The 27,543-nt window shown below is 21.6% G+C and overlaps 1 protein-coding gene across 1 annotated transcript; it reads right to left on the minus strand.

The window, feature by feature from the left end:
* Positions 1-1,302: 1,302 nt before the first annotated feature.
* Positions 1,303-27,129, minus strand: LOC122857328 (protein rhomboid-like). Its single transcript, XM_044159448.1, has 5 exons — positions 26,857-27,129; positions 6,055-6,323; positions 3,313-3,483; positions 2,847-3,002; positions 1,303-2,325 (listed from the first exon to the last, which is right to left on the minus strand). The coding sequence occupies exons 2-5, from the start codon at positions 6,313-6,315 to the stop codon at positions 2,005-2,007; spliced, it is 909 nt and encodes a 302-aa protein (XP_044015383.1). The 5' UTR covers positions 6,316-6,323; positions 26,857-27,129; the 3' UTR covers positions 1,303-2,004.
* Positions 27,130-27,543: the final 414 nt, after the last annotated feature.

Here is a 27,543-nt window from a genome sequence, read left to right on the forward strand (position 1 = left end):
ATAAAAAATATGTGATTTTTTTATTTTCTACAAAATTATAAAACTCTGTAAAAATCAAAATAATTATAAATTTAATTTTATAAATAAATTAAAATACTTGTAATATTAAAAAAAAAAAAATTAAAATATTTTTTATAAATTGCAGCCGACTTTTGTTCTATCTGTTTGAAAACAGGTTGAGTAAAAAGCTTGAAAAAATAAAAACATGGCTAGTGCAGAGCAAAGAGGAGGCAAGGGGGTGGTTAATGTGAATGTAAGTGGTGAAAAGAAAAGTTTAAGACGAAAACCATGTCCTGATGTTATTAACCTGACTCGCGAATACAGTTTTTTTGTTCTTTTGTGTTAATACGAACATGATCCGCTTTTTGAATCGCTTCATCAGTTTATGTATATAGCGAAAGAAGAAACTCCTGATCTTTGTTATACTTTTCTTATCTTCAAAATGTACAAGTATCTTACTACTTTTACGTCCATTGTATGATATTGCTGCTGGAGTTTTAGTCTTTTGTTATTGATAAATAATGGAATTTTTTTACAATTTCTTTTTTTTTTCTCTCTTGAGCAGTGAAAAACTGATTAAGTGTTATTTATAAATTAAAGATGAATTATTTATCTTGATTTATATATTATATATTGTATTTTCATATGGTTATTTTATTGTTTTGAAAGGTTTTAAAAGAAAAAAATTATTGAGAAATTTAATATTGCTGTTATTGACGACTACATACCCTGTTTTTCTTCTTTCTGTCTCTCTTCATTTGTTGTATGTTGCTATTGTGAAGTTGTAGAAATAAAAAACAGAAAATAACAAAAAAAACTTTCCCAGTTCGATCAATGAATGATCAATGATCCCAGGAATGATCAATGAAATTTAAAATAGTTTCTGTGGCGTGTAATTAGTACAAAAAACATTATCCTATATTTAAAATTAAAATTAATCATTATAAAAATAATAGAAGCATAGTAAAATATAAACATAATGATTTAATGACTATTTTGAATTTGCCAAAAATTATGACAACAGTATATATCATAGGATAAATAAATAAATATTTCATTTAACAATTTATTTATTTTTTTAAATTTACTTTTATCATACATCTTGGATAAATTTAAAATTAATTAATTTAAAAATAAATTAATTAGTCATCGTATTGTAATGACTCAATGTTATTATTATTTCAAATTTAATTTTTTTCAATATTAATCTTTCAAATATTGTATTAAATGTTTGTTTATTTTTATTTTATTATTATATATTATTAATTCAGGACATTCACAGATAATAACTTTTACAATGAATTTTTTTTTTTGCATATTAGTAGTTGTATTGATACACAGGGTCTATAATTATTAATATTTACAAATATTTTTTTTTTCATTTTATTATTTGGCATAATACATATTTTTCAATATCTACTATTTAGCATCAATTGTTCGTAACTATTTTTAAATATTTTCTGATAAAATTAAAAATAATCACAGCCACTTGACATTTTTTTTTTTCTTTTTTTCTTTTTTTATAAAAACGTTTAAGGGTTGATGTAGAAATCAAAACTTTTCATTAAATTTTTCTTTTTTATTAAATTTGAAAAACAAAATTAAAACAAGTCAATTATTTATTTATTTATTTTTTTTGAACTATTAATTAAATCAACAAATATATAAAAAAAGTGTATTATTTTGATCAATTTTTTAAATTCAGTCTAACCTTTATATTTTTTCAAATTAACATTACAAAACAAATTATTTGGCTGTTTGATTATTTATTTAACTATATTTATTAATAATTTAAATTGATGAAAAAAAAAAAAATACAAACATACATGAACAATACTTGTTATATTCTTTTTTTTAAAACAAAGCAATTATTTTCATAAAAAAATAAGACAAACAAAATATTTTTATACCATAAAATTATTCAAAAATAATATCAGCACTCTCACGTATTTTAACCATAAAAAATGACTTTTTACATAATTTAACAAACATATCAATACGTTGTCAGGATGGTTTTTGTAAATGTGGTAAAACAATAACATACATATTTCCAAATATACCACCAAATATAAGTAGCATAATACTAACACCACTTAAAAATCTAACAAATTTAACAAATTTACGTCCACGTGAATCTTTTTTACTTTTATTTGGAAATATTGATAAACCAATTAATGGTCCAGCAAATGCACCAGCAATATGTGCTGACCATCCAATTTTACCACGACCAATTAATGCTGGTACTGGTAATTGTATTATATCAGCACCAACAAGAAGTAATACAGCAACAAGACGCCATCCAGCATAACGTAATTCACCATGACACTGTAAAACAACAATAACAAACAAAAACAATAAAAACAAAGAGAAACATTTTGCTCCAGATAAAAAAAAACGAAATAAATTGAGCTGAAAATTAATGAACATAAAGCAGAGAAAGTTTATGTAAGAGCAATCAGTGTTTATCAGTACAAATAAAAATAAAATTGACATTGAAGATAATTGAAGATATACAAAGCAAGAATAATGCTTAATTTATCAAAGCGATTGAATAATCTACAAGGATAAAGAGACAACTGAAATTAGGATTGTTAGTTAAATGGCAAAACAGATGAAACGATATTATCAACTAAAATTAATTTGTATACATGATCAAGTTTCTAATTATTTTTACAAAATTTATATAATTTCAATTCAAAAAGTTTTAATGATTTACTGTATATTAATTTTTAGTATTTACTAAAAAATGCTAAAGCTTTTAAAATGATATAGAGCTAAGGTTTTTTAAACTTAAAAGTGACAAATTTATATATTAATATCTCATGTAAATATTTAGATAAAGTTACCAGATACAAATGGGCCAGATGGCTTGTGAGTAATGCATAAACACCAGCGGATGCTCCAACTAGATATAAACTTGGTTGAAGTAGAGAAGCACCAAGTGCACCACATACACCTCCACACAAATAAATTATTCCAACTGATAATCTACTCTGTTCCACCTGTCAATTAAAAATATTTATAAAGCCCACATTTATTCATCATTTTATTATACTTATATTTTATAAAAAAATGAATTAAAAATTATTTTAAAATTATATTTATTACTTTGTTTTATCGAACATAAAAATAAATAATTCTGGTTAAAAATCAGGCTATTGATAAATTAATTTAATTTTCAAAAAGTTCAATAAATTAATTATATGATTTAACAATAAATTTTAATATATTATTATTAAATTTACAAATGATATATATGTTTTTATGTTGGTGGTTAACTTTTTGGGTGGGTGTGGTAGAAGAAGTACATACCTCAAGGGGTATTGCAAGAACAAGCTGAATAACAACATTGAGAACCAGATGGAATACGTTTGAATGTAGTAACATGTAAGAAGCAAATCTCCATCCTTGAATTCTATGTCGAGGATCATAAACAAGCCATCTGCGTATAACCCCCTCATTACCTAAGCAGTGTACACTTATCTGAAATGAAAATAATACTGATAATTTTAAAGTAGAGAGATTTTTTTTTTTTAAATAAAAGAAAAATAATGAGAATAATTTAAAGCTTTGTTGATTATTAAAAAAAAATATGTCAATGCTTATTGGTAAAGTTCAATGAGATGGGAATTTTATTCTTGAAAAAATTTTAATATAATAATAAGGTGAATTATAAAAATTATATGATGCACAGAATTTATAATGATGATTTATTTTTTTTTCTTTGTTGTATATGTAGGTATATAAATAATAATGAAAACTTTTAACAGAGATTAATTAAGAGAATATTTGTGAGCTTATTATGAAACTCATGAATAAAATTGAAGGATAGAAAAAGTGAATAGAGACATAATAAAGAAGAAGATACTAAAAAGAGAAGGAAAAATTGAAGTGGAAAGTTAATTAAATTAGTTGAAGTATCAAATTATTTATTTTTTTTATAGGATAGAGTTATTTATATAATATATAAAAAGTGGATGTTGAGTATTGCGATTGAAACAAATAAAAAAATATCAAATTGTAGCTTTTTTTTTTTATTTCATTATTATCTTGGTAGCATGTGGTTTATTATAATGAATTTATATTTTGTTGTGTTATGTAAATAAAACAATTCGTCCTTTATGTTGTCGTGGAGCTTTTTAAATATATCTAGTTTACAACTATTGCTTTTTTTTTATTTGAATGCTTTATTTGCACATGTTACTGTTTTTATAATTCCTAATTTTTATGATAATCAATAAAAATATCTTAAATTGTTTGAAATTTAATAATTAATATTTTTCATTTGGTATTTTATAATTTTAGAGATAAATTAAAAATTAAACTGTGAATTTATTTTTTATTTTGTTTGTTATTTTTAAAATGTGGTATTTAAAATGTTGATGTAAGATTTAAAATTAATTAATTGTTTGTATGATTATCAGTTGTAGGACATATTATGAAAAATTTTAAGTAAAATAATAAAGGGGTGGTAATGTGGAGGAGGTGATGAAAGGGTAGGTTATATGTATCACCTTAAAATCACTTGTTAAACACAACACTCATATGACTTATTATTTACAATATCAACAATTAAATAAATAAATAAATAAATAAACAAACAAATAAATTTAATATATAAAAAATATTAAATTAAAGTTGAATTGTATTTTTGTTTTGTTTGTACTTGACGATAATGCAAAATTCAAAATAAAAAAAAAGTGATAATCCTCGATTATTTTTGACATAAAATTTCATCAGTTATTATCATAGTTAAATAAATTTTTCCAGTTTAATTATCACTGAGTTATTTTATATATATTTAAAAAATTTATTCACGAATAAATTCAGTTAGCTGTCAGTTGACTTATAATATTTAATGTGAAAAACATGAGTATTTCATACGTTTTAATTCCATGAAAATCGATTTATATATTTATTCAAATTTGATATTTATTAATATCATTTGTTATAATTATGTTCATCAAAATAATTGCCATAAATCAATAACCACTAAATAAAAAAATTTACGTGATGGCAAATTTAAAAAATCAAGCAATATAGGTATATGAAACAATCCATGAAATTTTTTTTTTTTTTTTCCTCAACTACTCGAGAAATTTTCCACTTTGAAAATAGAGCAAATAAAGTTGTATTTCTAAAAAACAGTTAAGTAACACAAAAGAAGTAGCAAGAAAATAAAATAAAAAAATACAAAATTTTAAAAGAAGGTTGAAAGTGGCAGTAACATTTTCTCTACTCTGTCCGGTTGTAACATCTATTTCCGGTAAATGTTGGAGACTGAAAAATAGAAAAGTGCATATATACATCACATTGCCACGTGCAATTTCCTCTTTACTCAACATATACATGTAACATAAACTTTTCTCTATCAAAAATCAATGTTTATGTTGGCATGTGTGTTGCGTTTATCAATGTTTGTTCTACTTTTTAAAGCTTTCATTTTTTACTTTTTAACATACAAAAAAAAATTAAAAAAATAGAAGAAAAAAAAGCCACTAAATTCACATTTAAAAATAATTTTATAAAATATTATATATCACAGTCAAAAAAATACAAATAAAAAGAGGAATATTTCCATTAAAATATTGAGCTATAGATATTGTAAAATAAAAAAAATTTACCTTTGTAATATTTTTAAATAAAAAATATGAATAAAAAAAATAATCAATGGGCCAATTTCAATTGGTTTTTTTATTTTTTAAATGTTGACTTGCAGTGAGACTATTGGATTCAACTCATTTACCGATATTCCGGTGAACGACAACATTTATTTCCGTTTGGTTTTGGATAACCCAACTGGATGAATTATATATACCTATACATGTATGAAGTGCTTTTATATAGCATTCAAAATTCAAACCAACTATATCTAAATGTTTTACCTCATTTCCCTTTAAACCTATGGTTAATTTAAAACTTGAAAAATTAAAAATAAATAAAAAAATGAATATCATTTAAAAAGGCCAATATTACGAGATAACTTTGATAATGACTGCAAATTTAATAACTATAGATATGAAATTATATTAATAAATTATTTGAAATATGTACCTCAATGATGCTTATGCATATCATGAGATATGGTGGTCGTATTCGAAATTCTGGTTTTCGTGGTTGTTGAAAATATCTTGATACTGGTTTTATTATTATATCGTTATTTTTAATTTTTTCAAATGTCAAATTGTCAATTGTAACTGATGAGCTGTCATTTGACAATTGGTTATTTGGATATTGTTGTGATTCATTTTGATCAAATGATGATATTGTTGAGACAGTTGGTGATGTTACTAGTAACAATGATTCAGCGTCCATTTTTGAATCTGAAACAGATAAAAGAAAATATTTGTAATAATATGTAAAGAGCTGTTTTTATATTTGAATGTGATTAGAATATATAGACAGTATTTAAATATTATACGAGTATATATATAATTATATTTTATTTTCTGTTTGAAGTACATCATTTTAGAGATAACAATAATAACCACAGTAAGGCTTGCGTATAATATATCAAGTAACAAACTAATCTATACACACTGAGAATAATTTTGTGGATTAATTTAACTGGATTAAAATTTATTAAAATTAAGTAATTAATTTTGTGGCAGAAAAATTTCTAGTATTTAGAAATAAATGACTAATTTATATATATAAAAAAATGAAACATTTATTTAGCAAAAGGACAAGCAAGACTTGATTAGATGCAAAACCCATTGAACTTTATTCAAGTATAATTAACCATGTAAAAAATAATTTGATTCATGATGAATTTATGATAATGTTTATGATAAAAGTTAATCATGATTATTCATCCAAGTAAATCATCATGAGCTTATCATGATTTTTGGTAAAATAAATTTAAAGAGTCTGATTGAATATCATTTAAATTACGAAATTTATTAAAATTAATTTTTATTAAAATTTTAAATAATCTCTGAGCCTAAAGGATTTTTTTGACTTTTAAAAAATTTAAATTCAGGCAGTATACTAATATGATACAAATATCAAAGCCACTATCATTACAATAACAAACAAAAATTTAACTAATATTAATTTCTATTTAAATTTTAAATAAATGTCTTTGCATAATATTAACGAATATCACTTTATCATAAGTATTTTTTTTTAATATAACACAAAACAGACATTGTTCAAACACTTGTGAATCTCTTTTTTTTTTGTTCAGTATGATTGATGAATTAAATCTTAATTGTGGTAATTTATAAGTGATTAGCCTTTCTGATGGTGCTTAAAATAATTCAACAAATACAAACACTAACGCAAAAGATCATGTATATTTTAACACATATATAGACACACACACAGAATTTTGTATAAAGTTTTACCAACTACCCGAAGTGATAAATTAATGGCCTGATTTCAATGGGTCTTTTGATAACAGGTACCAGACAAAGAGTGTCTAGTGACTCTCCCATGAACAAAGACTTCATAGGCACCAAGTTATCCGAGGTTGACCGTACATAACTTATCCCCAATATTCATTATACTCTTATAAATAAAAAATAAAAAAGAATATAGAATAAAACATTATCACACAGAATTTTAAAATATAAATTTCTGACAATCTCAGAAGTTTTTCATATATATAATTTTATTGATTTGCAATAAGTCATTTACATTCATTCATAAAATTAATAAGAAATAAAAAAGTGTATTTATTTTTAAAATTAAATATAATAACGATAAATATATAATTCTAGTTTTAAATATCGAAATTTGATTATCATTATTGTAAGTCGTTTTCATTTTATGTCGATTCAATATTAAAAGAATTTTTCGAGTTACGGCTACTTGCAGTTGTAAAATTTTTTCCATACAAATAAGTTAAAAAAAAATCCATAAAAAGTCTTTAATAAAAATAGTTTTGTTCATGTAAATCGCTGACTTGAATTGCCCGACGATTGAAACTTACATTTCCGTATATTTTTTAACACAAAAATCTCATTGAATATTTAAAAAATTGTGAATATCAATGAAATTCGCTGACTTTACAACATTGATGCTATTGAAATATTGAATAATTTTACATTTTGATAAAATAATTTTTTTTTTCTTTTATGAATTATACATATTTAATGAATAAAAATAAAAAAGTGTTGAAGAATCAATTGTTAAATTTTTTGTTATATAAAATACAAAGATCTGTGTAAAAGAAAAAAAAAATTATTTAGATTATTATAAATAATAACAATTTTGTAATATGTTCAATAAAATTTATTATCAAATTTACAACTCAAGTTCTTTTTAAATTATTTTTTAAGTATAATATTTTACTTTGCAAGTTGTAATTTTTACAAAGTTAAGTGATCATTAGTGAGCTTTATTTTCATCAGAATTAACAAGTTAAAAGTTAAGTTTCCAAGATTTTATTGTACCCACATGTGTACTTGAATACTGCATATAAATTATCATAAATTTCCAGATAATATTACACCATATTATGAATTACTTAATTTTTTAATAACAATTAATAATAATAATAATAACGCGATGACATTTTTGGATTTATGAGCTTAAAGCTTCATTGATTTATTTATTTATTTATTTATAATTGTATTATTATTTATTTCTATTATAAAATAAATTGTATTTAAAATTGAAATTTAAAAGAATAATTTCAATATAAAATAATTATTAATAATAAAAAATATAAATTGTTAATTAACAATTATTGAATGATAAAATATTTAATGGAAACTACTCAACATTAGTAGGTTTTAATTTTAATTTATTTTCAATTATCTAAAATGTATATTTAAAAAAAAAAAGAACGTAATTATATTATATCAAAATTAAATTCTAATTATCAAAAAAAAAAGGTTTATAAAATTATTGTGAATCAATTATTCATTACATCAGTATTTTAAATATTTAATTAACCAATTTGATTCAAAATAAATATCAAGTAAATATCAATAATAAAAAAAATATATTTCATTAAAAAATAATTTTTTTGTCTGACCAAATATGGTTTTATCTACTTCGACAAAAAAAGAGATTCTTTTTTTTTTGACCTCAACTGAATTTTTATGATCAACCACACTCCAATTTTTTCTGATTTTATTTTTATTTTATATATGAAAAGATGAGCACACTTACTGTCCCCACAAGAAGACATGATCTTTTGAATTTACGAGGTAAACGTGATGCTAAGGTAAAATGAGCTGACATAATGAAAAAAAAAAAATTTTTGCAGTCAAAATGTTTAACGAACAGATGATAAAAACCAAGTTTTATCTGTTTTTTCTTTATATGAATGTTCAAAATTTAATGAATTGTGTACATACAAAAAAATGAAATAAATAAAAGTTACAAAAAAAAATAATAATTATATTATATTAATAGTTTAATGATTAAAAAAATAAAAAGTAATTATTTCTTTCAATAAATAATCCATTTATTATTTCCCGGATATTAATAAATTTTTTTTCTCTATAAAAGCTCTAAAATATTTAAGTCTCTCGAGTACACAAGTATTGAAAATTGAACTCTTCCTTTTACTCTTAGCTTCACTTCCTCTATTTTTTTTTTAAAATAAAAAAACGCGAAATCACCGAGTTATATACCCTGGATGAAGAAGCATTTCTTTGTTCCTTTTCCATTGGGAATCGTTGAGTCAAAAATACAAGATGAAAAAGAGTAAAAAATATATAAATTAAGTGTAAGAAAAATAAGGAAAAGATCTATTTTCTATGATGATAAAATTAAATAAATAATAACAAATGGATAGATCTATTTTTCATATAAATATATTAAAATATTTTTAAATTTTTTATAATAATTGTTTATTTAAAATCAATTTAGATGTATTTCCTTTTAAATTTTCTATCTGCTTGTTTAATTTTGTTGAATTTATATATTCTTTTTTAAATTTATGCATGAATAAATGTTGATAAGATGACAGTTGAATTATCATTGTAATATTAGAGCTGATTCTGTATGAAATAAAATAGTGTATGCTTGAATAAATATCATTCGATGTCTCTATGAATACATTTCTCATTGCATTATATACGAAAACTCATTTTCCAAAACAATTTTGTGTCTGACACTATTATTGTCACAAGATATTTATTTAAATAAAATATATATTTGACAACAAAAAAAAGCTCACGACAGTGTTCATTTAAATATATATGAACAAATTTTATATTAACAAAAAAATTATAATCAAAACTAAAAATTATTCGCAAATGAGAAAAAATTAAAAACATTTTTTTTTATTCTACAATGAATTATAAATAAATAAAAAAATTATTTTTTTTACCAATTTATTGTATTTATTTAGATTAATAATTTAATTAAAAATATATTTTTTTATTATAAAACTTAGTTTGCAATTTATAATGCGTACTTTTGCGGTAGAAATAAAATTTTTTTTAATTTTTTTTTTCCACGTTTTACGATAACCATAGTAATTTTAGCTGATAAAAGAAAATTGACGAGGTCTCTTTTATCCGGTTACAATTTTATTTGTGTTATTTTATATTTTTTATTCGTTTGATATTATTTTTTTAACTTTTATTTCTTTTTTTTTAATTTTAGCATGTTCAAGCTAGAAGAACAATCACTGCATGGTAATCAGTGTTTGTCAAGCCGTCGACGTTAACGACACCAACAACGTTACCTATCCTCGTTTTTTTTTTTTTTTTTGTTTTTATTATATTCGATTTATTAAATTGCCAAAAATCCAATATCAATCGAAACACATGTATTGCAAAAATCAAATCGATCATGGATAAAATAAATAAAAATTTTTGACCAATGGAATTTTTTTAAAAAAATATATATAAATCACGTATGATGTACGTTAATAATTGTAATTTGATACCCAGATGTGAGAGATAAATAATTCACGTAAATGAGAGTTAAATAAAATAACTGTTGTTAAATAAATTAATCGTTTTTTTATGTTCTCAAGTTTCATTGAATTGAAAAATAATAATAATTATTTTATAAATGAAAATGAAGAGATTTGAATAGAGGACTTTCTTTTTTTTTTTATAAAATAATTAATACTGTTGAGAAGTGTAATGACATTAATTAAAAATGAATAAACAAAGATATAAATAAATATTTAATAATTCAAAATGAAAATTTAAAATACAGTTGAGAAGAGTTGAATACATCAGGTGATTTATCAAATGATTCATGAAATTAATTCGTAAAATAATTAATATGAAATAATTTTATTGTAAAAAAAAAAATTAGAAATGATAAAACATATCTGTGTATATGTTTCATGACACATATTATATGGTGCGAGTATATTAGCATACGTCCAATTTTGGATATCACACGAATCACATGGATTTGATAACGTTGAATGATCAAATGCAAATTCGTCAAATCCAAGCGTCAGATATATAGATGGAATATATATACTGATTTCGTGTAAATGGAATATTCAACTACATCTCTCGATGAACTTTAATTTCGTCTATATATCTCTCCTATTGTTTACTATTTTTATTTGCATCTCTATATTGCCATTCAATCGTAATTGCAACGAATAAATTTATCACAAATTTATCCAAAATTTATAATAATTATTAAATTGATAATATATAATAATAAATTGAAATAATAAAATAAAAATAAATAAACATTTCATACAATATTTGAAAGATTAATATTAAAAAAATTAAATTTGAAATAATAATAACATTGAGTCATTACAATACGATGACTAATTAATTTATTTTTAAATTAATTAATTTTAAATTTATCCAAGATGTATGATAAAAGTAAATTTAAAAAAATAAATAAATTGTTAAATGAAATATTTATTTATTTATCCTATGATATATACTGTTGTCATAATTTTTGGCAAATTCAAAATAGTCATTAAATCATTATGTTTATATTTTACTATGCTTCAATTATTTTTATAATGATTAATTTTAATTTTAAATATAGGATAATGTTTTTTATACTAATTACACGGCACAGGATATTTCTTTTTTGGGTTATTTTATTTCAAGATAATTCGAGCGAAAAATTGGTATTTAGAATATAATACCATATAATATGTTAAAGTGAAAAAATAAAAAACATTTGGATTAGTTCATTATGTTTTAATTTTCAAAGATTTATTATTTAATTTTGTCACTTTCAGCTTATTTTCATTTTATATATTTTTTTTTTCTACTTTATGGGAATATTACAAGGCAAATTCTTACAATTAGTATTTTTATCTGTATAAAAATTAGCATAATTTTACACCTTTTACTGTGAAATGCTGCCAACTTTTTCACGTTTTTATTTTTTTTTTTTTTTGTAAAAAAAAATAAAATTTAAAAAGTTGCACTCTATTACCCTGAAGAGTCAAACGAACTGTAGAAATACAAAAGCTATATGTTGAAAAAAAAAAAATGAATAAATGAAAGGTTGAATTGCCTTGATTAATTTTACGAGTTTATCCATTTGTTCTGAAAAGATGTTTTATTTTTTTTTCAAGTAACTTGTTCTTTTTAAATCTATTTTTTTTTTCAAATTGCCAAGTGTTCCCTCAGGAATTTTTTTTTCAAGGAAAAGTGATGACGGAAACTACAAGGTAAAAACAAAGAAAAATAACAAACAAACGAGGACGAATACACGAGTTTGTAGTGATCCTTTTTTTTTTTTGTGTTAAAAGTTTATTGAAGCACTCTACCTTCTTTCTTCGAAAAATACGAAGCTTTGTGAAAAAAAAAATGAAGAAGATGAGTTAAAAATATTGAAAAAGATAAAAATAAAATTCTTGAAATATTTGGAAGTGGAAAGGAATGGTCACTAGGGGAAAATGTACAGGAAAAGAGGGTGAAAATAAAGAAAAAATATAAAATAAATATTGTTGAAGATAAAAAAAATCTCTGGTTGGTAAAATCCATGACCTCGGTGAAAACGTGGCCACTTCATCTTTTGTTTGTTCTGCTTTTCGTAAAATGTCGCCAAATAAAGTTAGGACACAAAAAGAGGATAAAAAAAACAACAACGAGTATTATAACAAAGAAGGATGTAAAATAATAGGATAATAATGTATAAAATGAAAAATAAATATTGAGCATAAATTTTATTTTATTCTAAATATCAAGACAAGAATATAGTGTTAAAAAAAAAATAAATTAAGCTTTTATACATAGAAGAAATGACGTTTTTTAAATTTATTAAAAGGCAAAATAAATATTTGTTTTATAACTATACACTCAAGCTACAGCCACAATGTTAAATCATTTATTTAAACTCTAAAATTTGTAATATTAATATCAATACTTTTAAATGATAACAACAAAGAAATAAATTATTAGACTTGGAAAAATTAACAAGACTAAAAGTATATTCAATTTTGAAAAAAAAATCAGTATCACTGTGCGTATTGAATGCTGGAATATTTTTATTTTTCTATATGAAAAATTAGTAGACTAAAATATTTTTCTACTGTGATTATGAAATTTTATAATTTAATTAATGCGTACAATGAAAAATAATTTGTATTGTTTGTTAATTAAAATAGATATTATGAATTTTATAAAATGATTATACTAAAATAAACAAAATGCCGTGCTAAAAATAAGTATTCATAGTAAATCAACATTGACAATGAATTATAAAATATTTCAAATGTAAATATTTATTAACTCATATACAATGATTTTTCATAATCCATTTGATTTAAATACAAATTGCATCCACATTTCACCTATTATTTATACAAAAATAATTGAAATGAATTATTATTAAAATAATTAATATAAAAAAAAACAAAAATAACAACGTATGTATATTTTTTAAATTATACTCATAATATTCAAAAGTTTGATATTTCATTTTAATTTATATATATTACTGTTTTAATTAAAAAAATTAATTCATTTCAAAAAACTAAAAATAAATACTCAAATTTCATTTAAACATCAAATTTTATTTTCTTCTAAATAAAAATTAACACTACTACACAAATTATAAACAAAATGAGCAAATAGAAAAAACAATTTTTAATACAAAATACATAAAGTTTAATCATTTTTTATCCATTATTTTTTTCTATGAAATAAATGAAATTTGTAGCAAATTATTTTCAACGATTTTTCATCCAAAATCTCGTACATCAAGTGGCTACTTGTTTCTCAAGTCTACGATGCCACATGAAACTTTATATATCAGTCGATACATTTATCTGATAAAGCTTCATTCAATAAATAATACGCTCTTATTTAAAAAAACATAAACAACAATTATAATTCACAAAAGAAAATAAATAACTATACAAATATATTGTTAATAGTAAAAAAAAGTAGAATTAAATTAAATATTTATTAACCTTTATTTAAAGTTTTAAACAAACTTGTAAATAAATTTTATTGCGATAAAGAATTCTTTGATGTTTGAATTTGAGTGTGCTTTAATGTTTACTGAATAGTTACGTTGAAAGTTTGTTTTGTTTTGTGAAACATATATTTGTTTGGGGCCTGCAAATATACAAATAAATATATATATATTTGATTTGTCAAAGAGCTAACATCTGCTTCCCATAAATTCCGTAAATCCTAAAAAGAAATTTTTAAATTTATACCTCAAGTTGTTATTATAATATTTTTAATTAACAAAATTTGCTAAAACTTTTATTTTTTTTATATTTAAATAAGTTGAAAAACAATTATAATTTAATGGAATTGTTTTTTTATTTTAATTTTTCTATAATTATTTTTATGTAGCTTTGAATTTGTTGTCCATTAGTATTTACTGTCATGGAAATCCAATGGGAAAATTTACACTGAGAGAAATTTTAACTAAAAATTACAAACGTATAAGAAAAAATTACAAAGCGAATAGTAAAAACTGCGTTCCTCCGATTATTTGTAAGAATTATTCGTATATTGATAAATAATTTTTACAATAAAGTTATGTAAAAAATTTGGCCATTGACTATATACAACACTAAGCCATAAAAATTACATAATTTTATTGTAGTTTTTCTTTAAAAAAAATGACTAAATTCACGAAACTCACAAGTAAATTCTAGCAGGTTGAGAATTTACGCACTACCAAATTTAAATTTACTATATTTTATTATAAAATTTTATTAAAAGTTGGACATTTTTTGTGCTAAAGTTCGGCAGTTTGTGCTAGATTACGAGAGCAAGCAATCAATTCTCGGCAACATTTTTCTTTTCTGTTTACACGCTCAAAACTCGAAAACTAATTGATAAATAGAAAAATTCATTCTTGATAAATTGTTCAGAAATAAATTACCAACAATAAACCGCTTAACCCCATACCTAGCTTCAACAGATAAGGCTGTAGAAATGCTTGAAATTACATGACAATTAAATCATTTGTTCAAATCAGTAAGCCATCTTTGTATTCGCCTCACAACCAAATTTTTACAAAGAGATATAGTAAAAATATTTAAGTATATGCTAACTTTTATATGTACATGATAAATTTTATTATATATATTAGAATATTTATTAAATTGTTCAGTATGTTTTATTCGAACTTATAATATTTTTATCGTTTCCACAAAACATGTATGTGCTTTATTTTTAATTTAACTCATAACTCATTATCTAAGACATTAATCAAAAAGTAATTCTTTTATAAAGTGTTTAGAATTAAATTCTCAATAATTAACTCCACTCAACCCCATGTCTATCTGCAATAGATAACGATGTACAGAGACTTGAAGTAACATAACAATTTTTTGACATTGTGTGACATTTTACATAATTTTATTGTAGAATATCATCTCTCGCGGCCAATCCCAGAAATAAAACAAAAATTACAAAGCAGTATAGTAATTTCTATTCAACATGGGTTTTAATTTTTAGTTAAAATTTCTCTCAGTGTAGACTATAGGATAATCCGAACCATTTGCAAATATTATCACCGTTTGTTGTCAATTCATGTTTACGTTAATAGAGGGCATTCTAAATTGTCTGGACATTGGCATTTTCACGCAATTACCCATCCATTAAATCATTTAAAAAATAATTCATAATTATTGTTTCATTTGTTACTTGTAAATTGTAATTATTATGTTTAAATAGTTTACTAATATTTTACTGTTTAAAAATACAAAATAAATTCATAAACAATATGTCCAAACTTATAAACAAATTAGTTTTTTTTTTTAAATATAAATTACGAACAATATTAAGTGAAATTCATGGGTAATATTGTTAAATACATCTGATTTAATTACAGGTTGATTTTATCCAAAAAAGAAATTTAAAAATTAAAAAATAAAAAGAAAAATTTAGATTACTATTTTAGAGAAAGGTATTAATACAGCTAAAATGTTTAAACAGTATTTAAAATTGAGAAAAGAAAATTGCTGAGTATAATAAGACACAAAGTAAAAAAACTTTTATACAGTTTTTAGAATTTTATGCGAGAGCACTTTGTGTTTACTAAAATTTAGATATTTTATAAAAAGCATTATATTTTTTATTTTAATATATTTATTTTGTTTCTATTGAAATTTATATATACCTGTTTTTCAATATACCACATAAACAAATATCGTTTGTAGAACTTTTATTAAAAACTAAAAAAAAAAAATAAAATAAATGAAAAAAAATATAAAGCACATATAAATACAGATTAAATAAAGTAAAAACTTATTCAAATTAAAAAATTTTTTTCCGATATTTTTAAGAGATATTGAGATAAACGAAAAAAAATAAATAAAATATATGTTGAATAAGAAATAAATCGAAAAAACTAGGAGCGTTCGATGAATCGCGTTTTCCAAGTGATTTCCCACTTTCTTTATTCATGAATTTTTTTTTTTTTCTTTCTATATATATCTGTCTATTTAACCGTATATTTTTTTTCTGAAATTTTCTTTTTATTTATTTTTCAATTTTATTTTCTCTTCAGCACTGTTTGATGAAATTCAATCCAAGCGAAAAGACAGTTATTGCAATGAATCGTATTGTGAAAAAAAAATATAAAAATAATATATAAAATCAGAGAAAATCAGAGATATAAATATAAACTTGATTTATATTATCAATTTTAAATGGATAATAATATTTTTAATAATGTTGAATAAATAAATATTGAAATTAAAAATAAAAATTTAATTACAAATGACGTTGAAATGATTATACTTGTTATTGATTAAAAAATAAAAAATTCTGAATAATTTTAATTTAAATTTATGAATATTAAACGTTGAATTGAACAGTCTAGTTACTCAATATTTATAAAAATTAAAAAATTATATAAATAATATTTTTATTAATGTAAAAAAGATGAATTAGAAAAAAAATTAATTGAATTGGAATAAATTACCATAATAATTTTAATTAATTCGTTGAATGATGATCAATGGAAAATATGCATGAGTTAACTACTGAAATGGTCAGTGTAGAAAATATATGGGAATTTTTTAATTTTTAAATATTGATATTTAATTTAATTTTTAATTTAAACTTTAATTTCCTTTTTGAAAATGCATCAGTCGTTTTGTATGACGGACGGACTTCAATATTTATTAAAAAAATTTTGATGAAAGCAACGTCACTATAATCGATAAATAAATTTAAATAAAACCAATATAATAAAATTACTTATTTTTAATTTTTTTTTTTTTTTTTATATAATAATTTAAAGATTTTTTGGAACATGGTAGGATGCATTTCCTATAAAGATCGTAAAATAGTATATAGCAGTTTTTAGTCTTTACTTTTGAAGGAGAGAATAATTTTATCTGTGTGAATTTTATGAGTCATACATAAGTATCATTTTTAAAATATTTAAACTGGCATCATAGATTCTCACACTCACTTGAAAAACAAGTAGCCACTTGATGTACGAGATTTTGGATAAAAAATTGTTGAAAATAATTTGCTACAAATTTCATTTATTTCATAGAAAAAAATAATGGATAAAAAATGATTAAACTTTCTGTATTTTGTATTAAAAATTGTTTTTTCTTTTTGCTCATTTTGTTTATAATTTGTGTAGTAGTGTTAATTTTTATTTAAAAGAAAATAAAATTTGATGTTTAAATGAAATTTGAGTATTTATTTTTAGTTTTTTGAAATGAATTAATTTTTTTAATTAAAACAGTAATATATATAAATTAAAATGAAATATCAAACTTTAGAATATTATGAGTATAATTTAAAAAATATACATACGTTGTTATTTTCGTTTTTTTTTTATATTAATTATTTTAATAATAATTCATTTCAATTATTTTTGTATAAATAATAGGTGAAATGTGGATGCAATTTGTATTTAAATCAAATGGATTATGAAAAATCATTGTATATGAGTTAATAAATATTTACATTTGAAATATTTTATAATTCATTGTCAATGTTGATTTACTATGAATACTTATTTTTAGCACGGCATTTTATTTATTTTAGTATAATCATTTTATAAAATTCATAATATCTATTTTAATTAACAAACAATACAAATTATTTTTCATTGTACGCATTAATTAAATTATAAAATTTCATAATCACAGTAGAAAAATATTTTAGTCTACTAATTTTTCATATAGAAAAATAAAAATATTCTAGCATAATAGTGATACTGGTTTTTCTTTATTGAACATACTTTTAGTCTTGTCAGTTTTTAAGTCTAATAATTTATCATTCAAAAATTTTTATATAAATTATCAATCATAACGTCAATATATATGATCATAGCAAAAATGTTTTTAGCTCAACTTTTTATACCGTTTATTTTAAGCTTATAATAAGCAATCCAAAAGTTATATAATTTATTTTTATCAAATTTTTATCTAAAAATAAATTTACTAGATCTATTCTATCTATATGGAAAAACTTTTTATGATAAAAAAAAAAAAAAAAGAATTACTTTTATTATATTAGTGATAAAAAATTTTCATCAAGATGTAAAATTACTAAATTCAAAATAACTCGTTGGTATGCATGAAAAATCGTTGCTTTCAATGAGGCGTAAAATGTTGTATATAAGTGAACGAGTATATATAAAGATGATTCCATCAGGTAAATATGTTTTTTGTTTTTCTATCTATTCAAGTATTTCGCCAACAGCAAAAAAAAAAATGAAATAAATAAATAACGTGAATAAATAATTCTTTTTTTTTTATGTTTCTAGTGTGACATTAGTATGCAAATTTATGGACAATGTAAAGTGCACTGAATTGAAAAAAAATATACATAAAAAACTTGAAAATTCATATAAAAAAAATAAAATATAACTTAACTATTTTTCTCTTTAGGTCCTCAAGTTGTCCTCATTTTTTGTTTTATATATATTATTTTTTTTCTTAGATAAAAATTTTGCCTCAGGAGATGGACGTGCTTGAGGGCACTTTAAACTCCATCACTTGAAGACATAGATTTTTCAAAAGCGCATGTCTGTATTTCTCAAATCACTTGACTCTGATAAAGGTCACCCGGATGCTCGACTTTTTCTCAACATAAAATACCACCATCAGTCTCCCAATTCATATCACAAATACTCCGCAATTGTAAAAGAAACAGGATGAAAAAAAAATATTAAAATAATAAATAAAAATATATATTTGAAATTTTGCTGACCAGAAAATTTATCCACTCAAAAAAAATCTAAAAAACTGTAGATTTCAACTTTTTAACTGGGCTATGGATTTTTTTTTTTTTTAAATATTTTATTTTTCAGATAATAACAAACTTTTTTTTTATTATTTACTTTTCTTAAATTTATTTTTACTTTTTTGTTTAAAGATGTGTTAACTACTCGAGAAAAGTTTAACTTTAATTTTTTATTTTTTTGTTATAAAAGTCTCAATGATCAATTTTATTTTGAAAAAAAAAATCAAATAAAGTGCTTGAGTAGACAGACTGAAACGTGATGATTCATCGAAGCCATGTCAACTCACGTGGTGTATGAAAAAGATCAAGATAATATTACGTGTGAAAATAAAATTTTTACGAACAAGTATAATATTAAAAAATACTTTTATATCTTTGATATTTATTCAATATAAAATTCAATATAATGGGGAAAATTTTATTTATCTTGTTTACATTAAAAAAAAAATATTAAAAGTTTTATAATATTTTTATTTATTAAATTTATTAAATGTTGAAATTAAAAAAGTTTTAAATTATGAAATAAATTTTATCGTTGTATTGATTTTATTTATTTTCGTTTTATAAATAATATAATTTTTTTTTTTAAATGTTTAGTTTCAATATTAAAAAGTTTAAATATTTTTTTATTTTTTTAATAAATATTTATACATTTTTTAAGTGATTGATTTCTTTTAAATATAATTTTTATTTGTGCTTTTTTTGTTGATAATTTTGTCAATGATAAATAATAGTTATGCAATGAATTTGTATATATTTTTTTTAAAGCCACAAATCAGTTGACGTCCAAATGAAAAATAAAAAATTGGCAAAAATTCAACTCTTCAATTTCTTATCTATCTGAAAGTCCAGCACCAATCACTGAACATTCTTTCTATTCTGAGCTTTCATCCCCCATTTTTATACCTCCATGAACTAACGTAAAATCGAATAAGAGACACCCAGAATTTTTCCAATTGCACCAAAACGATCTCTCGGAATTTAAACTCAATTTTTTTTTTTTTTTTTTCAAATAGATTACTTTTTTTCTCTCATGGTATTTGTGACGACAAAAGAAGAAACAAAAAATTAAATGAAAAAGAAAACAAAGATAAAGATAATAAAATAAATAAAAAAATAAATGAGGAAAAAGAAAAAATAAGTGAAATGAATATACAAGTTATATATTTTCTGGATTCTTAATGACAATTTTATTTGTTGTCTATGAAGCTATAAATGTCAGACAATAAAATTTGGCTAAAATAATAAATTTAATTTAAATTAATTATCAAAATATAAATGTATTGATTTTATTTATTATTTTTAAATTAAAGTAGAAAAAGTTGATCAATATTTTACGAGCTTTATTTGCTTCTCTATATTTTTTATTGTATTTAACTATTTTTATTGTATTGTTTTATTTATCGCATCGTTTGGTACACTAACGTTCTCTGAAAAAAAAAAAATAGAGAAAAAAAAAAAGAAATAAATAAATGAACTTGGAAGAATAAAGAGATAGCTTGTTTGTCGTTATCACGAAAAAATGCACTATTTTCGAAAAAAAAGCTTTATCAAATCGATTGTTTATTTCATGTATATTTTTATTGTGACTAACATTAAAGTTGATCATTATCTTAAAATGATAATAATAATTTTACCTAAGAATAGAAAATTTATGAAATAGAATATTTTATGAAAAATTTTGATTTACAATTGAAACAAATATAGCTTTTTTTTTTTATTACGGTGCATTATACATGTATAATGAATTTATATTTTGTTGTGTTATGTAAATAAAACAATCCGTCCTTTATGTTGTCGTGGAGCTTTTTAAATATATCTAGTTTACAACTATTGCTTTTTTTTATTTGAATGCTTTATTTGCACATGTTACTGTTTTTATAATTCCTAATTTTCATGATAATCAATAGAAATATCTTAAATTGTTTGAAATTTAATAATAAATATTTTTCATTTGGTATTTTATAATTTTAGAGATAAATTAAAAATTAAACTGTGAATTCATTTTTTATTTTGTTTGTTATTTTTAAAATGTGGTATTTAAAATGTTGATGTAAGATTTAAAATTAATTAATTGTTTGTATGATTATCAGTTGTAGGACATATTATGAAAAATTTTAAGTAAAATAATAAAGGGGTGGTAATGTGGAGGAGGTGATGAAAAGGTAGGTTATATGTATCACCTTAAAATCACTTGTTAAACACAACACTCATATGACTTATTATTTACAATATCAACAATTAAATAAATAAATAAATAAACAAACAAACAAATAAATTTAATATATAAAAAATATTAAATTAAAGTTGAATTGTATTTTTGTTTTGTTTGTACTTGACGATAATGCAAAATTCAAAATAAAAAAAAAGTGATAATCCTTGATTATTTTTGACATAAAATTTCATCAGTTGAACGTATTTATAGTTTATTTATTGTCTCGTTAATTAGTGATAAACAAGCTTAAAAAATAAATACAAATAATGCATTTAAATTTATGATTATTGCAACAAGAAATTGCAGCTGAAAGTAAAGTTTTTCTGGATTTTTCATGATGCATGGAAAAGCAATCTGAATGATGTTTTAATATAATTATATGATAATGTATATATGTGGTAGATGTATTTATAATATATTCATTGAAGATATTACGTCTTTTAATTAAAAGATATTTCTTGTTGCATGCAAGTCGTGAAAATTGTCGTAAGATGTAGTCATTCACCAGCTTAACTTAGCTGGATTACACTAAAACTCTAGCATTTTCATTCTCTGCTATATGTGTATACTGAAACCAACTCAGGCAACTCAACTTTAACATGTCTTTTAGTAAAACTTAGGAACCAGTTTCCTTTTTTTTTTTTTTTATTTCATTTTTATACGAATGTATAGTTTATGTAATTTTTTTTCTAACATTTTACATTACTTTACTTAAACTTGAATATATTTATATCACATCACTGAACTTAAAAATTTTTTTTTTTTAAATTCTACGTATACACATACTATTTTTATGAAAACTTTTAAAGTAAATTTTTATAAAGTCATTTTGAATTGCAATTTTAAAAGTAGTTTGTTTTTATTTTTATATATATAAAATTATTTATTTGTTTATTTTATTTTATGTTTCTTAATTTGAAAATAATATAATTTTTTGACTATTTCATGTCATTTATTTATCTACTTTTTAATTTAAATTTTCAAAAGTAATTTATGATGCATTTTTCCTGATTTTCCTTTGATTCAAATACGGACATTTTCAAATGTCAACCAAATATAATTATATTATCAAAATTAAATGTTTATTCTTTACGTAAAATTGAAAAATACAATTTTCAGTTTGACACCGCTAAAATATTTAATTTCATGCTAAACATTTTTTAATTTTTCCAAGTAAAATTATTAAATATAATTATAAAAATTAAACAAAAAATTTAGTTTATTGTTTTTGTTATTTAATAAATTTTTGTTAATTATACACGTTGAATAAAAAAAGAAAAAAAATTGGGTATGACACTGGTTGACTTGTACTACTGAAATATGTAATGTCGTGCTAATTTTTCATCTTTAAATTTTTTTCCAAATAAAATTATTAAATATAATTATAAAACTAAATAAAACATTGTGTTTATTATTTTTATATCATATAATTTTTAATTAATTATACAAGTTAAATAAAAAAATTAAATTTCAAGTTTAACTTTGTTATTGACTTGTACTACTGAAATATTTATTGTCACGAAAATTATGCTGTGTCTTTGTTATTTTAATTCCAAACAATTGGTATATTTTTTTTTATTCAATTTGAAATTATCACAAAAAAAAAATACCACTCAAACATCAATCAAAAATAAACATTTAAAATTTGTTAATAAAACATCTAAAAAAATATTAAATTTTGAGTCAAATAATTTTTCAAATGTTAAGTCAATATTTTCTTGAATATTAATTTGACATTTATTTTTAAATGTCGATTTTAAAAAATATTTCAAATGTCCAATTTCAGCATTAACAGCTCATAAACTTTATAAACATATTTTGACATTTGAAAAATGTTAAATTTTATATATATAACTTTTTTTTGTAATTATGTATGTCTACTTTTTCAGGTTTTACATGACAATATCAGAAACATAAAGTGTCTGCAGGATCGTTTGTTGAATAAAGGGGTGGCTTAGAGGAGAAAAAGGTATAGAGAAATGGTGAAAGCACATATATATTGTAATTCATGGGTAAGTTCGTTATCAAGTAGACGGGATAGCTCGCGACACTCTAACGGTCCTTCTCCGACCTCGTTACGCTCTGCCACTATTAGACTTAAATTGATAGCGACTTTGTCCTCAGTTACAAGTTACTTATATATACCAATTTCTCTTCTTACTTTTCATGATGAGTATAGCACTTTTATCAAGTATTATCACCATATTCAAACCTCATACTTACCATTTTTTTCTTCACTTTTTTATCATCCTCAATGAATTAATGAGTTTTCAAAGACAAAAATAAGAAAAAATTTAAAATCTTTTTGTGGTTCAAGCCAATTGCAACTTTTTTTTTAAACTTGACAGATATATACTAATTAAATTATTCATTTTGGAGATGAAATTTTTTTATTTACTTGAAATATATTTATTTTTTTTCGTTGTATCAGTTTGAAATTGATATTTGAATGGAAAATGTAAATTCAATTAAAGGGTTAACATTTCAAGCCTCTTGTCATGTTTTAAATTGACTTGACTTGTCAATTTGTAACTCAATTGTTCACCATCAAATGGCAACACGTCATCGTAAATTCAACTGAGTGGTTTTAAAATTTAAATGTGTTTAATTATATTTTAAAACTCTTTTTTTTAAAACAAATTTTCATCGTTTTATATATTTTATGAAAAAAAAAAAAACAAATATTATCTACTATGAATGACTTTTTTAAAATTTAAAAAAAAATTATTTTTATAATAATTAGTTTATTTCATAATTAACAGAAATTTTATACCATAAAATTTTAAATAATTTGTATAAATAAAAATAATTCAACTTTTGCTGAAATTTTTAATTGAAAAGTATATTTTTTATTTAAATTAAAACATGGTATTCAAATAAAACAAATTATTATTTTTTCAAATAAATGTCATTTATAAATTTTAATGTTTATAAATATTTTATCAATAATATTTTTATTTTTTTATATATATTTAGTTGTACACGGCAATAATTTTATTCAAGTTTTTTTTTTGCCAAATATATATACTGAAAAGTGTTTTACTAAAAATAAAAAATGTGAAAGAAAACACATTGGTTATAAGGTATATCATTTCGCAAGAAAATTCACCTATACACATATACATTGACATATGAAGGTGTATGAAGGTACATTGGTATACCAGAGTGAAGTTTATTGCGGTTCTTTAACGTTGAGGTCGCGCATTTCACCTTTCTTTTCTCTTTTTTAACCCCAATTTTTTTCTTTATCATCCTTTAAGATCTCTCCTTTATTTACGCCTGCGTCTCATGAGTTTTCCCTCAACACACTTATACACACAGATTTTTTTTTCTTCTTTTTTTTCTAGAGTTTCTCTCTTTAACCGGGAAAAAGCTTCTTCTCTTATCTATCTTACTCTATCTTTATTTCCTATGTATTTTTTTTTTTTGTTTTATTTTAGCTTTTTTTCGCTATTTTCGCTTTTTTATATATATAGTTTTTTTTTTTTTTTTCCTCTTTATTTTTACGTCTTCCGCGGGAAAAATATACCCCACTGGGAACAACCCAGAACCGGATGGAAAACGTTATTGAGGCATCGTTGAGATACCAGAGGTTTCTTTCAAATTATGCTTTTGGGAGTCTGCTCGTCATATATATATATTATTCGTATTTTTTTTTTATTATTTTCAAGCCGGAAGTGTTGAGAATTTTCAATTTTCAAACAGTCGATTTTAACAAATTTACTTTTTTTTTTTTTTTTATCTTTTTTGTTGTAATTTTATTTTATATTCAACTTTGAATAAAAAATAAATAAATGAATAAATTGTTATTCAAACTTTTTAAATAATATAAATTTTTAGAAAAAAATACGTACATTTATATACATTTGTAAAAATCTATGACTAGATGAAAATTCTTAAGTGATTTTTTAATCAAAAAAAATTTCTAGGTGATATCCTAAATTGGTTTTACTGAAAAAGATGATTAATTAAAAGTCACGATAAACCAAACACAAAATAGTGATGAATTTATAATTTATTTTCAAGTATTACTCTTCTTATTTTAAATATTTATATAATATTATTTTTAAAAAAGTCCTTGATACTGAACAAAAAAAAAAGAGATTCACAAGTGTTTGAACAATGTCTGTTTTGTGTTATATTAAAAAAAAAATACTTATGATAAAGTGATATTCGTTAATATTATGCAAAGACATTATTTAAAATTCAAATAGAAATTAATATTAGTTAAATTTTTGTTTGTTATTGTGATGATAGTGGCTTTGATATTTGTATCATATTAGTATACTGCCTGAATTTAAATTTTTTAAAAGTCAAAAAAATCCTTTAGGCTCAGAGATTATTTAAAATTTTAATAAAAATTAATTTTAATAAATTTCGTAATTTAAATGATATTCAATCAGACTCTTTAAATTTATTTTACCAAAAATCATGATAAGCTCATGATGATTTACTTGGATGAATAATCATGATTAACTTTTATCATAAACATTATCATAAATTCATCATGAATCAAATTATTTTTTACATGGTTAATTATACTTGAATAAAGTTCAATGGGTTTTGCATCTAATCAAGTCTTGCTTGTCCTTTTGCTAAATAAATGTTTCATTTTTTTATATATATTTTTTTTACTAAAAGAAAAAAAATTAAAAAATAAAAAAACCTTGGCAAAAAACAAAGTAATTAAAATTCATAATTATAATGTTCATCGAGACAAATTATTTTACAAAGAAGATACGAATTGATGGGTATTTGATTTGAGCTCAAAGACATGATATAGTTGAGTGAATGCACCTTCAACTGGTGTGTATATATATACAAGTCCGCTTCAATTGAATGAGAGAAAATCATTGCCTTTGAATAGATTCAAGACCTATCGTTAAATTAACGTCGAAATGAAATGTAAATAATTTGATAAACCCAATTAATTCAACAAACGAGTAAATACCATATTTTTATCTTTTGAAAATATAAAAATTACCACGATAAAATAAAAACAAATAAACTACTAATAAAATTTATATAAATTTAATTTTCAGTTACCTTTATTTATTCGTCAATCTCAGTTGTATAATATTAAATTTATTTTCATTGTTCAATAAAATTAACTAAACAAATACACATCACTAAAATAATTTTTGAAAAATTTTTTAATACAATATTTGTTAATTATTTGAAATGAGTTTTTATTAACTTTTTTCAACTTAATTTATTTATTAATCAAGATAGATTAATTTTCAAATAATTATTTATAATTTTTTTATCTTTTTAATGTTATTAAACACGTACGTTGTTATTGACGTCAGCGCGTGTACTGACTCGACTCATCCGTATTTTTCTCTTCCACTTGTATCATCCCTTCTTTTGGAATGTAAACACAACGCTTGCGCAATAATTAATAAAAATGATGATGATTTTTTATAAAATCATCTTAAAATATACTTAAATTAACTTGCCAAAAAATTATAAATAAATTTCATAGGATAATTATTAATTATTTAATTGTTTCATGAATCAGGTTGATTTTTTATAGCTGGAGTAATTTTTATTAATCTATTTTTTGGTGGTATCAATAATTTAAAATAATTTTTTACTAAATAATTTAAATGAGCTTTAATGAATACCTTTTGTTGTGTTTTAATTCACTAATTGTACAGTGACAAATGTTTATTTTAACAATGAAAATCCACTGGACAACAAATGATGTATATTTAGACTAAAATGAACTAC

Source organism: Aphidius gifuensis, linkage group LG5 (genome assembly GCF_014905175.1).
Source record: "Aphidius gifuensis isolate YNYX2018 linkage group LG5, ASM1490517v1, whole genome shotgun sequence".
NCBI lineage: Eukaryota > Metazoa > Arthropoda > Insecta > Hymenoptera > Braconidae > Aphidius > Aphidius gifuensis.

Excerpts from the sequence above, each read along its gene's own strand:
- LOC122857328 (XM_044159448.1), bottom strand. The coding sequence starts at position 6,315 with ATGGACGCTGAATCATTGTTACTAGTAACATCACCAACTGTCTCAACA. Across the intron at positions 3,484-6,054 it reads TATGCATAAGCATCATTGAG|ATAAGTGTACACTGCTTAGG; the intron begins GTACATATTTCA and ends TTTTCATTTCAG. Across the intron at positions 2,326-2,846 it reads ATCTGGCCCATTTGTATCTG|TGTCATGGTGAATTACGTTA; the intron begins GTAACTTTATCT and ends GTTGTTTTACAG.